This window comes from Epinephelus lanceolatus, chromosome 6 (assembly GCF_041903045.1).
Source record: "Epinephelus lanceolatus isolate andai-2023 chromosome 6, ASM4190304v1, whole genome shotgun sequence".
NCBI classification, from domain to species: Eukaryota; Metazoa; Chordata; class Actinopteri; order Perciformes; family Serranidae; genus Epinephelus; species Epinephelus lanceolatus.
In genome coordinates, this window is record NC_135739.1 from 13,429,340 (window position 1) to 13,445,288 (window position 15,949).

The following is a 15,949-nucleotide window of genomic DNA, read 5'->3' on the forward strand; positions in this document are numbered from 1 at the left end:
TATTTATAGTCGTACATTATCACTCTTAAACATAAAGACCCATGTGGTATCTGAATAAATTTAGCTAATTTCTATCATGCACGTCATGGTATGGACGCTTATTCTACATCTCATCTTTTTAAAGTAACACAAACTGGGGTGAAAAATTGCTGATTACAACAAACATCTTGCATCAGAAGATTAGCATTTAGCAATCACTATTACATCCTCTACATCTATTTCAAGATCATTTGAAGCATGAAGACCAGCCGCCAACACTTAGATGTACATTATATTGGTTATGTGACTCAGCCATCTCTGCTAAAGCCTTATTTCCACGAAGCAGCGCGGTTCAGTTCAGTTTGGTTCGGTTCACATTAAAACAGTTATTTTTGTGTTTCCATCATAAACAGTTGTGGATGGTACCAACTGAACCGTTCAGTTCTATCCTGTTTTTTGTTACCCCTCTGTTGAGGTACCTCGCACACTGATCTGATACTAAAAGGTGGAGCTACCAAAATTCGTACATACCCACATATTTTAAAAGGCTGTGAACACGTGACCAGTGCCCTGATGGGAGTAAACAAGGAAGCAGTCCCAAGTGGTCTTTTAAGGAGAGAGGTTGGGTGGTGAATGAGTCACAGAAAACCTGACTTTCGTCCAGAATTTTCCCTGGAGACGAATGTTCGGAACCATCAAGGCATGTCCTCACAATGCTTCTTTTCCTAAACCCAACCACGATAACTTCACTTGTCTAAAGGCCCGAACATACTCGGGCGGAACGGACTCCGCGAGGAATGTCCGCAGTCATTCGGGCTTCCATAGTCGAGCGCACTTCTGCATTGTAGTTTCCTGTAAAAATGTCCGTGAAAAATCCCTGTGATGTGAAAAATACATGCCGAGCAGTCACTGGTTCGCGGAGTGGAGTCCGCGCGGTCGTAAAATCTGAGCTTTGTCCGTTCCGCGTACGTTCCGCCCGAGTATGTTCGGGCCTTCAACCTAACCTTTGTATCTTAACATCAATTAGGTAACTGTACTTTAAGGACGTAACTTCATTCATGGGGCACTAATTTGTAGGATATAAGACGAACTGTTCTATGAGAATACATTGGAATATCAACCAGTTTAAACAAACTGAATATTCTTTTTCCTTACTTGGAGGAAAAGAAAGTGGTGGAGCATCGTTCCTGTGTGCTCCAGTAGCACTACACCTTTGCTCTAAACACTCAAGCCTGTTCTGTTTTGTTCTGAAAATGTTGTGCAAATTTATTATATGAATATGATAGGTGCAGACACTGACGGTGAAAAGAAAAGAAACCGAAAGCTGGAAGCAGTGATGCAATAACTATCCGGTAACTGCCTACATTAAGAGTACTGTCTGCAGTAGACACACTAAACAGAACTAAGGTTTAGGTACATGTCCATATGAGTTACATACGGTTTTAAGGGTACTTTACTGAAAGTGTTAGGTGGAAGCGTGGCTTTAGTGTTTTGTTTTAAAGAATGATGCATGCTAAACTCTATGTATCTCTGAATGCTTAACTAGAAGTTCTTCCAACTGTACAAAAAATTAAGCCAAAATAAGATACGCTGCATCTTGTGCCACTGATGTCATTTGGAGCCAGAGTCTGCACAATAGAGATCTCTGTGGTATTGTGTTCCCGCCCACACACCCGTCAGACCAATCTCGAGCAGCGCCACTGATTGAGCAAACGAACTGACACACACAGCTGTCAATCCGACATCAACCCCCCTTTTAATAGCATTAAATAATTTGTGATAACCAAACTTATTAGAAAAATTAGCACTTCAACTGTCTAAAATGACAGAAACCATCTTTAGGATGAATTTATCTGATGTGTACTTCGATGTTTTGAGTCGGCCCAAGTCCTATCCACTCACACAGAGAGGAAGGGATTTATGACCAATACTGCAGCCAGCCACCAGGGGGCAATCAAGATGTTTTTGCTTTACTTTTGGGGAGCTCTCATGTCATCCATCCATTTACATGTATACAGTCTACGGTTTGATTTGATCAGATGTCATTGACAGTGGTCTGGCAACATGAGCAACCAACCCATCAACTGCTAAATTTTGATAACAAACAATGCTAAACTCTGACTGGTGCACAGAAATCTGAGACATAACCTTTTTACTAACAGACCCCGTCCACTTCAAGCCAGTGAGAAAAGAAATACAGAAATCTTTCATGTAAATAACCTTAACTGTTTGAACATTAGTAGAAAATTGTTTGTTCATGTAGGACATCATATCTCAAACACAGAAGCTGATTGAGAAAATAAGTCATCAGTGCCTTTAGGTAAACTACTACTGTGTACTGTATCACAATAACTACAAACACATGGTACAAGTTAGCCTGTGATACCTGTGTGTAGAAGTCCTTAACCAGTGATGAGGAGCACTCGCTTGTGCTTGATTTGATGCTGGGCTGGTAGTCGGGCTGGACGATGCGCACGGCCTTTAGCACCATGTCTCGCTCATCTTCCCGGAACAAACACCGGCTGAACAGGTCGTCAATAGACATGCCGTCCTCCTTCATCTGGTTCAGGCACCTGCACACACAGCAACATACAGTTGGTGCACCAGGTTTGTATTGGCCCTTAAGCAGCCATGTTACATCTGCAGGGACCTGATGCTCAACAGAACAAGATTATTTTAGCCATGTTCTGAAATTTGTGACCAGAATATTAAAGGGCATGTTTAGTATTTTTCTACCTGGACCCTATTTTCACATGTTTTTGTGTCTAAGTAACTAAAAGAAATAAAATTTTTGAAACTGGTCCAGTGTTGAGTGAGAGGGCTGCTCCCGGCATGGTCGCACTGTCAACTTACGTTCAGTGAAAGTGCTTGTTTTTGCCACTGATATGCTTAGATAATTATTATCTAAGCATATCGACATTATGGAAAGGACCCCTAAAGAGACAGACATTTCTGTTAAAGAGTAAGGTTGTTTTTGTTTAGCCAGAAACAGCCAAGAAATTGCTATCGCCATACCCACCAAACTCTCTTGACATAATCAGTAATTTTATTATCATAAAACACACTTCATTCAAAGTTGACAGTTAATTTAAATTAATCCTGGTGGGTTTGACAATAGCGATTTTGAGGCAGTTTGTGGTTTGACAAAAAGCATCTTACTCTTTAACAAAAAGATCTATCTCTGTATGGATCCTTAGAATACTATTTTGAGCCCGTCAGTGACAAAAACAAGCACTTTTAGTAGACGTACATTGGAAGTGCATATACCTCTAGTGGTTACACTGTAGCCTGTTTCGTGGCTGCCGGCTGCCGGCTGCCGGCTGCAGCGGCCTCACTCACTACTGGACCAATTTCATGTGCTGTTGTTCCCATTAGTCACATGGACATAGAAACATATGAAAATAGGGTCCAGACTGAAAAATACCAAAGTTACCCTTTGATGCACTTGCTGTGCTACTTAATACCCAAAGACATACACTAAAGGTGCAGAATTCCTTGACTTTACCTCCCATTCCAATTACAGTAGATTCACATAAAGATGCACTATATAACCGAAAGACATGCATTCAGTATTAGTTAGAATATACAGACAAAATTTCAACAGAATGTGCTGTCTAAATATAACATTATGGACTCTAAACAACAAAGCTCTGTACCTTGCTTCGTGATTCATTGGAAAATATATTTTTTCCCTCTGAAAAGTAAAGTCAGAATGTATGAATGAAAAATACCTCTGACTGTTTGGCTTTTTTTTTTTTTTCGGTCTTTTTTGTGTGTAAAAACCCTGCCTGCATTTTCCATGATTAACACGCATCTGTGTGCTAAGACTTTCATGTATGTGTAAACCCACATGGCTTGTTACATAATAACCTATTAGAGTTTCCTCTGCTGGGAAAATGAACATTTTCATAATGTGGATGATTAATTGGGTTCAGTTAATGTTCATTTTTCCACACAATAGCATATAAATACTGTTTAGCAGCCAAACTGGTTGTCCCAGACTTTTGACCTTCTCACCATCACATGTGCACAGTGTGCAATAATAATTGTGGCTAATACAACTGGTATATAATAACTATTAAAATGTAATTCCTCCATATCTGTGCAAGGGTATCAGTCCACTAAATGTCATTATTTATTTTTTCATATCATGCCAACAAAAGACTAACGGGCACATATATATACAGGGAAATTAAGAAAACATAACCTCCATACAACTCTAAAGGTACAGTAAGGTAAGGTAAAGTTCAAGTCCCCATGGGGCAATTTGAGATACAGACAGTAGTCGTGAGTACAACTAAACACACAGTCTCCAGTATCACACACTGTCAGGGGTAAATCATGGACATTAATGATCACTGCTGGTTAAGATAACCGATAGCAGACGGGACAAAGGACGATTTCTAACGGTTTGTGGTGCATTTAGGGAGGCAGAAACTCTGTTGCATAAAGTTATTACAGTACTTTTCCTTTCCATCAGGTTAGCTCAGTGTTCAGAAAGTTAGCTAGAGTACAAGCCCGCCAGAGCGCATGAGAAATAGATTTACATTTACGTGGAAGATTATGGTTATTATAGTGGAACAAACTTTTGAGTCTAATAACAAGTTCAGAGATCACAACCTTCTGACCTGCCTGTTGATGTGGGAATGGGAGTACGATAATCATATAACTTGCTGGGCTACTGATTAATTCAGCTTTTTAAAAACTCCCATGTCTATGGGATCATTGTATATGTCTCGCCCGCCCTGATCTACAGTTGCGGAATATCAATCCAAGTATTTGCATTGACGGGCCTTTCTGTCAGACTATGATTTTGATCCAGAGGCAGATGGGCACTGACGACATCAGTGAAATGTTTATTTAAATAGAATCTCCTAGAGAGAGCACGGTCTCCATGACTGGACTGCAGATAATACTAATGTGCAACCAGTCCCTGGAATACAAATGAGAGGTGCAATAACATGATTATATTATAACTCAATTTGATATATGTTACCTAAGAGGCCTGGTGAATTAATATTTTCAGCCTAGTGGATCTTTATTTGTCCATGATTGGTGAGACGCGGGGGCTACAGTGATACATATCTGTAAATTATTTATGAGTTTTGGTATGTAATGTTATTAAGCTGTACACTGATGTATTCTGCTGGTCATTAAATTGGGCCAATGCAATATTCTCCTGGTATTGTAAGCTATTTGTATGACCTACAGTGTGCACTTTTTCTTATATGTGTAATTACAGGTGTCACATGTCTTCAGGGGTAAAACCTTGTTAGTGCCAGGCACACTTTGGGGTAAAAAGCTGCTGCCCAACGATTGAGTAGCCTCAAGGCCATGTTTGGTTGCACTGCTCTCTAGAGGTTAACACAGAAACTACATGACTAAGCCAAGAGAGAGGAGCGAGCAAAACCCATTTGTCATCGACCACAGAGGATGAGAGTGCTCTGCTTCACCCTGCACACCTTTTCCTCAAGACAATTATAGGTAACAGCACGCTAATTACCATCTGGAGGAAACCTTGACTCAGCAACTTCCCCTGACTTAATCTAATCAGAAGTGAGCAGGGTTCTGCACATGAATGAATGAAGACAGAGAAGAAAGCATTGCATTATAATATTCTGTTGTGTTTGAAGTCATGAAGTGTATGTTTTATTTCTAAAGCAAGCCAATGAGGTCAATTTTTTTTTAGTATTTTCCGTCATGCCTCAGAGTCTCTTGTGATGCAATGTGCAATTTTGGTCTGAGTAAATGAGAGAGCCTTGAACAAAGAGAGGATTAGTCTGGGTGCTGGCACTGTGGTCCAGAGGAACAAAGAGCAGAGAGGTTGAAAGATAGAGCATAATCAGCCTGGTGACTGCTCTGCTGCACCCTAGGGAGCAAAGAGCTCTGGAGGACACAGCACTTACAAAAGGGAAAACTTAAAGGGATGAGTGTGTGCGTGAGTCCGTGTGGGTTTGTGCGTGTGTGTGAAAGAGTCAGAGGAGAGGGGAACAGATTGGTACATTGAGGGCAAGGATGCTGCAGGGGAGACTTCAGAGGCGAGAGTGATATTAGGAGAGTACAGCAGTCTGACCGTAATAAAGGGGAGACAACACAGAAAGAAAAGAACAGGCACTACAAACACACTGAGTAACAGAGCAAATGATGACAGTGAGGACTGTAGGAGAGGCTGCCTGGCCTGAGACTGAGCAGGAGTGCACCACTGCAGAACAACAATGTCATACAAGCATCAGCTTACAGTGATCAATGGACCAACCAGATACCTACACACAACCCTAACGCCCTGCCACCTGTCCCGCTATTGGACCATGCTGCATAGGGTGATGTCCCCTGACTCCAGGGGAGAAAGTATGTGTGTCCCTGTGTGTAGTTTGTGCAAAAGCACTTGACGTGACTGAGGCTGATGAAGCTCTCAAACAACTAATCAAGCCTGCAGTGACACGCGGGAGTGATGAAACGTCATCATTTCACTACATAATCATGTCCGAGAAGTGGGCTATTTTGCACGGTGTGATTAGAAACTACAGTAGCTGTGTCCCGGCTCACAAGGTGCATTCTTTAAAGGACATAACCTAAGAAGGTCAGACCATGAGAAGACTAAAGACTGTGGGCTGAACCTGCACTCTCTTTCCAAATGAAGGGGTGTTACGTCAAGAAGACCAAAATTTGTGGTGCATTCAGGCAACACGTGAACTCAAAAAACAAAACAAAATAAAGTTGTTCTGTACAATAATATGAAGTATCCATAAAATATGTCACATAGTCAGGGGTCGTCAGTCTACTCAATGATAGAAAAGGGGTCCGTTAAGGAAGAAAGTTGGGAAACACTGGTCTAGCTTGCCTACAATGCTGTGTTTGTAATATGTAGTTAGCCCACTAAGACTTGCCTGCTCTAGTCTTGCTTGGCTTGAATAGTTACAACCCACAGAAAAATGGATTAATAGGAATTTAGCACTCTTTTTGCTGGAGGACCAGATGACGTTGCAACACACAGCAGACACCGACACATCAGTGGGCTGAAAGGAGATGGTGTGTTGAATAAAATCTCATGGCTAATAAACTGCTTTTGCTGGTGGAAAAATCATCTCAAGATGAAGTTTTATGTGGCAGTACTCCCAAACAGGGGCAGAGGGCTTTTTCCTTTTGACTATGTCTGTGACATTAGCCCCTTTTCCACCAACATTTCCAGGAACTTTTATTACCGGGAATTTGTTTACCTGGGTAAAAGAATTCCAGGCAATCTGTGTGGTTTGCGTTTCCACCACACCTCAAAGTTTCGGATAATTTATTCAAATTAGTGTGATGACGTAGATGATTCGAAATGTGCCCTGTATTTGGCTCCGCTAGCTTGACTGGTTATGTGCTGGTAAAGAGCTGGGGCTGTTTGTCTCAGCCAGCAGCTAAGTTTATAAGTATTTTAAGATAAGTGTCAAACTAAGTTAGTTTACATACAGACAGCTGTCATTTGAACTTATTAGTAACTAGCCCATACCCATTGGTAGCTTTGTCACCTTCTACCTATGCCAATCCTCAATGCCTACATGTATGTGCAGTTTCACATAGATTGATCACGTCAGTGAGTAGAAAAACGTGGGACAGACAGAATGACTGACTGACAGAATGACACACTGACAGTTTCCGTGATTATGTACAGTACAGCATACCATACCATGACTTAGTCATACCAAAAATTAGAGAAAAAAACCCCAAAAACATTCGGCCACAGGGGGAGCCCTTGAGGTAAATTTGTTCCTCACGAGAAGAGGCATCTCTGTGCAAAGTTTCATGTCTCTACGTTATACGGGGCATGAGATATGCCCGTTCAAAGTCTGCAATTTCAATCAGTTGCTATAGTGCCCCCCTTAGGCCAATCGATATAATATTGCTTCATTCGTATCCTCCCATGACCCTCTACCACTGTGCCAAATTTCACATGGATTGACCAAGTCAGTGAGGAGAAAAACATGGAACAGACACACAGACAGACAGAGTTTTCATCATTTATAGTTAAGACAATTAGCGTGCTGTCCTTGTGTAAGACATAACCTTATTAGTGTCGGTGGATGAGAGACTGTGGATGGAGCATATTGAATATCACTGTCTACAAGTTTACATGTTCATGCTGCTGAACACATGTATTGATAAAGTATTGGCTTCTTACTCGCTAAGGTTTAATGTCACTTACAGTAATGAGTCTAGCTGTGGTCAACTCGAGTCATTTTCGAGTTATCTTCACTTTGTTTCCACCGCGTCCGCTCAGCTGTTCACTCGTTACCGTGTCGCGTAGGTGTGTAGATGTGTGTGTAGAGGAGATCAGCACCGGCACAAAAGATAATAAGAGATGATACCGTTAGCGCTGATCAATATTATGGTCTTTAATAATTTATCTCTGGGGCTAATTTAGTACCGGGATTTGGTGCCCATCCTTAATCAAAACACAAATTAAGTGAAGCCTGTAGAGATGAAAAAAAAAGTTTTCAGCCGCTGTCCGTACCAGGAAGTGCGGAACGCTGCAAGTGTGTGCTCCACCGATCAGTGTTCTTCGGCAAACAGCCATGCCCCTCAAGAATTCCGGGTAATCCGAAAAGTCCTACCCCCCTACTAGGTACTTTTTCCAGAGTGAATTTAGGGGTGAGGGAAATAATAATAAATAATAATAAACGCGCAGAGGTTTTTCAAAATTCCGGATAATTAATAAAAGTTCCTGTGGTGGAAAAGGGGCTATTATTCCCACCACTCGCTGTCTCCATCTCTCTAAGCTCAGCTGCCTGTTCCACCATTAGAGACTGACCTCTGGTGGCATGTGCTCTGCACTACATTGCCTCAATACAGCATTTCTGTATCAGTTTAATACTAAGAGAAGGATCTTTTTTTTCTGGTATTGAAAATCATTCCTTAAGGATTTCTAAATATCGCTGTATACCCTGTTACCTTGACACCACCTAGGCCTTGCGGGAACTAACAGGAGTAAACAGTCAAGTTTAATGTACAAGTTCTCATAACTTTCTCCCACAATGCACTGAGATGACAGTAAATATATGGACCAAACCAACAATGGATTTTTGAGCACAATGCAGATATCAATGTTTGAGAGTTAAAAGCTTTTAATGTAAGAGGGCCCTGCCAACATGTTTTGATATATTCTTGAAATTGAGACTGTGGAGAAGGCGACTGCTAAACTGGGACATGTCTAAGGTTGCCCAGTTCACACAGGGCATGAAAGTGCATTGTGCAACAGGGTCTATATATCAACATACATTAGGATAAATGAAACAGATACTGATTGTACCCTGTACCTTTTTCCTGCTATCATAACTCCTGACTAATGTCAGGCCTCTAAGACAAAAAAAGAAAAGTCAATATGGGCCCTGCCACTGTCTGGGCAGCAGGCCAGCTGATTGTATCGGCTGCCATCAAACAGGCGCACACAGTGTGGCACATGCAGCATTCTGCTGAAGCTGTAAGCTGTGCAAACCGAGTGTACACTGTATGTGCTGTATGTCATGTAATACATCTAAGTATAAGGCTGAAACAGTCAGTAACATAACAAAGTCATTAATAATACTTAACAGTGAGTTGTCAGGATGACCTAGTTACCACTGAGACACAACTGGGCTACCGGCTGTCAAGTTTGTCCTTGATGAAATAAAAAGTTGCAAAAACTTGCTGGGGTTGTCTGAGCAAAAATTAATTATATACACCACAGTGCATGACAGCAGAGTTCTGCTGTCACATTACAATTTAATTAGTCGAAGCCAACCTCATTAACACTGTGTCAGCATGCTGCCACAACCAAAACAACTCTAAGTGGCTTTGTGAAGCTACAATAATTATTACTCAAACCTCCACTATCGACAAAAATTTTAAGGGAAAAAAAGAAAAAAAAAGAAAGTGTGATGCTGGGTTGCCATGGAAACAATATCAGCAATGAGGGAAAGGAACAGCAAATGAAGTGCAAAGTGTGAGGAACACTTGATTCTGCTTAATACAGGAGAGACACCAAACACTGGTGCTGCTTGGCACTCAGAATAAAAGAACACGTCTTAATTTACAACTGAAACACAGGACAGTGAGACCAGTCAGGATGAAGCAGAAATAATAAAAAGGAACCTTTGACAGTCACAGCAGAGCTAAACTGATTTAGCACTTTAATTGAATTGTTATAGAATATAACCAAAGTGATAAAACCACCATCTGACCAACACCACAATCCTGCTACCCTCAGCTTCAAATCAACAACAAACCAACAATGCAAATCATGAAAAAGAGACTTTTGAGTTATTTCACTGTGCGACTTCTGATTTTAGGGAAAAAATGTTCACAATTTGTGACAATCACAGCTACAATCATAAAGAAATACTATATGCCAGAATTAAAAGAACCATGAGCACAGCATGACCCCTGCTGGTAAGTCTCTGTATTACCACTGCTTGCTTCTAAAATGTTGCAGCTCATTTTATCTGCTAGCTTAATGTGAGATATCAATCAAGTACAAGATCATTTCAGTTGTTGCCAGATCTCGCAAGAGGGTGTGCTGAAACAGAGAAAGGTCTCAAACAAAGTTAATTTTCTCCTAATTTGTCTGTCTCAAAGCTGCCATTTCAGTGTCGGATTGTTTGGGAGATATGTGGCTTGTAAAAAACTGGTTTCTTTATTTACTGCACTGCACTGACTATAAGGCGAAAGAATCAGTGATAGTCTGTGCTCACGTTAATTTTTCCCATTGGGATGAACAGACTCAGGACAAATGCTGGTCTCCTAAAGGGGCAACCCACATGATGCAGATACAGGAAATGAGTCTAAGGTGAGCTGTCTCATCTGTCAATGGACTCTGGTAATACCCGTCTTGTTAAAAAAAAGTGTTAACTTGTAAGTTGTTCTTGTCACAAACACAGCTGTTGATGAGTCTTGTTAGTGTGTGTGTTATATGTACATACCTTGTGATGATCTTCGGGGAGCAGTTAGGATTGCGGCCCATACTCTCCAGAGCAGCACAGTATGATCCCAGATTTGGCTTCAGGCCAGCTTCCTCTAACAGAATAAACATGCGTCCAATCTGGTTTAAAGTGCCCTACAAACAGAGCAAGAGATACATGGGAAGGCCATTAAACTTTGCTCGCATGTGCAATGTTTATACCAATGCTTACCCCAGAAATGTTTATTGAAACATGTGACAGTTAAATTCAACAAAATGTTTGATCAAAGATGAGACTTAAAGGTTCAGTGTGTAAGATTTAGGGGGAATTAGTGGCATCTAGTGGTGAGGATTGCAGATTGCAACTGGATGAAACTTTTCCCGGTTAGAATTCCTTCAGTTTTCATTGTTCAGGAGGTTTTTACCAGGAGCAAAATTATCCAGGTCTCTCCCTCTCCAAAACCAACAGACCCAGTGATTTAAACGAATAAAAACACTGAATAAGGCAGTTCACATCAGAAAGTCAATGTTTTTACAACGCTCTCATCACAGAGGGGCAGCTAACTACAGTGGCCGAAGCGAAAGTGAGAACCTATTCAGAGTCAGTGTTGGGTTTTTAGAAACATGGTGATCTCCACAGACGAGGACTTACTCCCTATGTAGATATAAATGGCTCATTTTAAGTGAACAAAAACACAATTACATTCTGTTTCTGCTGATATATGCCCTTATTTCTTGCACACTGGACCTTAACATTGCAATAATGTGCAATAGAGAGCCTACCAGAGACCCATAGCATGTGCAGGTATTTTTAATACCTTATTATCTCATTCACAAATAAGTTACCTTTCTGAGGACATTTGCCATCCGTCATAAACAGGAACAATGCAATTAATATAGAATTTAATATCTGGCTTGTCTTCTTTTTAAAGTTTCTTAAACCTCAGCCTCATATATCTTTGATAGTATTTTAATTGGTTGACCACACAAACACATAAAAACCTGCAGAAAAGTGCTGAACAAATGCTAGTTTTAATCTGTTTTAAAAATGACACTTGATTTTTTTTCATGGGACACACAAATACACAGCCTACCACACACACGCTCAGTTTTAAAACACAGTGTCTTAATTGCTGAACTCACCTTTTTGGCCCACACCCTCATCATGATGTTGTAGATGCTGGTGTTCAGAATTTTACGTCGACTCATGACTCTGTGCTGACTGAGAAGGAAACTGTGTGCCCTGTCAATGTCCCCAACAAACGCGCACGTCTCCAGGTAAGAGTAGATGCTCGGCTGGATGTCACCACATGCAGTTTTCTCAATATCCTCGTGTAGGTGCTCTGGTTTACTTGAAGATGTCCACTGATTTACTTGTTGACTAAGCCTCCTCTGAAGCTCCTCCACCTCAGCCAGCTCTTGGGCCCTGGTCTGGGCGTCAGCAACAGTCTGCATTTGGCCCTCCTTTCTTGATTTCTTAGAGCCCTTGTGTTTTCCTTTAGACAGTTTATGTGCAATGGCTGCTGTCCCAGCTGCAGAAGCAGCAGAGGTGGAGGGAACTGTTGAAGAAGCTGCAGCACTAATCTCATCAGACACTATCATCCAAGCTCTCTTGTTCTTAATCGAGGGCACAGTCTCTTTAGCTGTGGTAGGTATAATTTTGCGTGATGTACCAGGGAGCAACGAGCTGCCTTTGCTCCCTTTAGATTTGGTTGGAGGTTTCTCCTTTACATTCTTCAGTAGTTTCTGACGGAGGTGCTGCTGTTTTTTTAGCTTGTTTTTCTGCTCCTGAGTTATTTTTTCCATCCAGCGGCTGGGTTGAGATTTCAAAACCCCTTTAGCACCAATAGGTCCTGATTTAAGAATGTCAGTTGTCTCCTTAGGGGTGCTTTTGGGACCCTTACCAGATAAACTCCCACTTCCAGAAGAGGGGACTTTAACAATTTGCACCTTTGCATGCTGGACATCTAAAACGTTGTCAGACTGGAGTTGCTGGATCCTGGCCTCAAGAACTGAGAGAGAGAGAGAGAGAGAGAGAGAGAGAGAGAGAGAGAGAGAGAGAGAGGAACAGAAAGGGCATGACCAGTCTATTTCAGAGTAACAGACTGGAAAGTAGACAGAACTACGGGCTATCATCCCTGATTAGGCCAAGCAGGTACTCTAACATCTGACAGGCAGGACAAAACGGTAAACACGTGCAGTTTGAGCTGGCAGCATACAGAGTAGAAAACCAATGAACTCCAATGTATCAGTATTTTATATGAAATTGAAATTACTTATAACACGTTACTTAGTGATATTGGGGGTTAGAGATGCAGGAGCTTGACAACCAGCTGTCTAAGATAACATACCGTCTAATAACTGAAACTGTTCCTGTACACGTTTCTTTGCTTCTTCTCTCTTTGGGATTACAAATGAAACATTTCTTCTTTGAAGCTGCAAGGGTGTCTCTGAAACAACAAGAACAGTCATATACCATCAGAGATAATACAAAAATACAAATTAATTAAGGGTACAGCAGTATACCAGTTTAAAGTTATTCCATGGTATTAAAATTGGCGATTATCATACCTTGTACATTAGCTTATCTACGACATTGATAAAGAAAAAAGCAACAGAGAATCTCTAAATCTTCATTTTAGCTATTTTCAAAAGTGAGACTTTTTACATACTTGCAAGTTTCAATTTTAGTAATAAAGCATTTGTTCAACCATAAATAAATCCTTTAAACTGACAATAAAATTGTGTGTTGTCATCGTACCGTGAAACTGATATTTCCTGTGACAACTATCTTACTGAGAAAATCTCATATTGTTGTAAACCTGATAACAATAAACCACCACTTCCTAACCAATCACACAGTATTCAACAACTTTTGTTCAATTATGCAGTCTTTGTTTTTATCTTTTGATTATTAGGGGTGGGGGCAAAAGTCGATACAGCATAGTAGTGCAATATTTTTGTGTGGCAATATCGTATTGTCACACAGTGCCAAGTATCATGTTTTTTAGTATATGAATTATTACAATTACAAATACGAACAAAAATGTAGGTAGCTCCCCAGAATAATATCATCAATTACTTTTTTCAGTCCACTAGATAGGTCTTGCTGCAAAAGAAAAAAAAAAAAGAAAAAAAGGCTGATGAACAGACTGAAAACTTCATTTTATTAGATAAAACAGATGTTGACAAAGTTTTCCTGTGGGGACATAACTGACGGTTGAAAAAAGGTAATAAATTGCAATATATTTTATTGTAATACTCAGCATAATGCAACATATTTAAAATCACAATATTGTGTCGTGAATTAAGTATTGTGACAACATGGTATCGTGGATCCTCTCTGGTGATTCCCACCCCTAATGATTCTTGTCATTTAATAATGGAAGTATCTTCATAAGCCGTTTTTGACTTCAAACCTCCTCTGCACAATGCTTTTATTCTGTCTTTTCTACACACATGTATGTGTGAATAAATAAACTAAACATAGGGCTGGGCAATTTGTCCTGGAAATTGCATCACGATATTTTTAAGCTATATCTCAATTTATGGTTGATACAGTAGCTCAATATTTTCAATTGTCCTCAAAAGCACTTCATTATGTTCATGTTAGGACTGGGGGACAAAATCAAACACAATATTTCTGACCAAAAACCATCTCTAATGCAAAGACGTTATACGGATGACAATTGTTTTGTTTTTGGTTTTAAAAAATATTAGCCTAACAATTTTTCATCAATAATGTGGACGTAATGACTAAATGGGTTGAGGCAAGTGTTAAAACAGATTAAGTCTGGTAAGTTGATAAATTTACATCACTTTACTCTAATGCAGCCTTTAAAACCAGGGGGAAAACACCATTTATGCCTCATCACGACACAACAATATCTAAAATCTAAAACGATAGCCTATATAGTCTAATATCTCGAGAATGATAAAATATCTTCCTGCTGCCCAGCCCTAACTATAAATAATGCTTATTTCTTGTAATTAATAAACATTTGCTTATTTTATTATGCTCATTTTGCTACGTTTTCACCAAATTAAGACGAGGAGGATGTGGGAGTTGGACCAGGAGGAGCTGGGGATCGAACCTACAACCATTTGTGTGACCAGCTCCATCACCTGAACCTCAACCACAACACAACACAACGTGCCAAAATGGGCTACAATGGCGCCACTATGGTTATGTAATGATAGTTTAGTGAAGTAAGGTTCGTAATGGAGTAGTGATAACATTAGATCGGTGTAATTAACGGTCCAGCAGGTGTTACCAGACAGTTTCTAGCATTATCAGTGACAGTTATATCACCTGAATGGAGAAATACAACTACAAAGACCCGTCTGAGAAGTTTTCTCACTCACCGCAGAAACCGTTAACTGCTAACAAACAACATAACCTTAGGCTAAACTCAATAACAAATCCCCTTACCCAACTGCTCCACGTGCCATGAGCTCGTGTACTGTTACAACAACTATTTGGTGAACCCCATATTAGATAAACATGTTCGTATGTGGACATTTAAGACAAGTGTCCTCGATGATAGTGGAACAACTTGTCCATCACACTGTGTTGAACAGTTCAGGTTGGGTCATGAAGCTGAGACAGACTCACCTGATATCCGTCTGACTGCTCCGTTCCTCAGAGACACACACAGCTGACAATGTTCCGCCGGAGACACGCGAAAAGCAAACTTCTCAAATAAACCGCGACGGTTGAGACATTTAGTGAAGGCACATACTCTGAGAAGTGACATGTTGACATGTAATAACCGCGTTACTTCTCAGCACTAGGCCGCCATCTTAAATAAGACCAAGCTAGTCGCGAGGGAGCGATTATCGCAGTTTAAGGCCTAGTTAGAAGATCACAGATAAATCGAGCGGCTACATGTGACAAGGATTCTGGTGTAGTTGATCGTTTCTATGAGAGTTTATTGAGATATAATGTCAGCTTTTGACCTGCTGGAGTGCTTGTAAAGACATTTAATTGAAGTTAAGGTTATTTTATTGCCCCCCATGAGAGAAAGGGGTCTTGGATTTAAGGAAATTGGTGCA

The 15,949-nt window shown here is 40.5% G+C and overlaps 1 protein-coding gene across 1 annotated transcript in view; it reads right to left on the reverse strand.

The window, feature by feature from the left end:
* The window catches only part of polrmt (polymerase (RNA) mitochondrial (DNA directed)), a 72,347-nt gene extending 56,644 nt beyond the window's left edge, over window positions 1-15,703 (reverse strand). The window contains exons 1-5 of the mRNA XM_033622729.2: window positions 15,510-15,703; window positions 13,246-13,344; window positions 12,038-12,906; window positions 10,917-11,050; window positions 2,366-2,552 (exon numbers count right to left, since the gene is read on the reverse strand). Coding sequence (XP_033478620.1) covers window positions 2,366-2,552; window positions 10,917-11,050; window positions 12,038-12,906; window positions 13,246-13,344; window positions 15,510-15,651 — 1,431 coding nt within the window. The 5' untranslated portion in view covers window positions 15,652-15,703. The remainder of the gene's footprint in view (window positions 1-2,365; window positions 2,553-10,916; window positions 11,051-12,037; window positions 12,907-13,245; window positions 13,345-15,509) is intronic.
* Window positions 15,704-15,949: the final 246 nt, after the last annotated feature.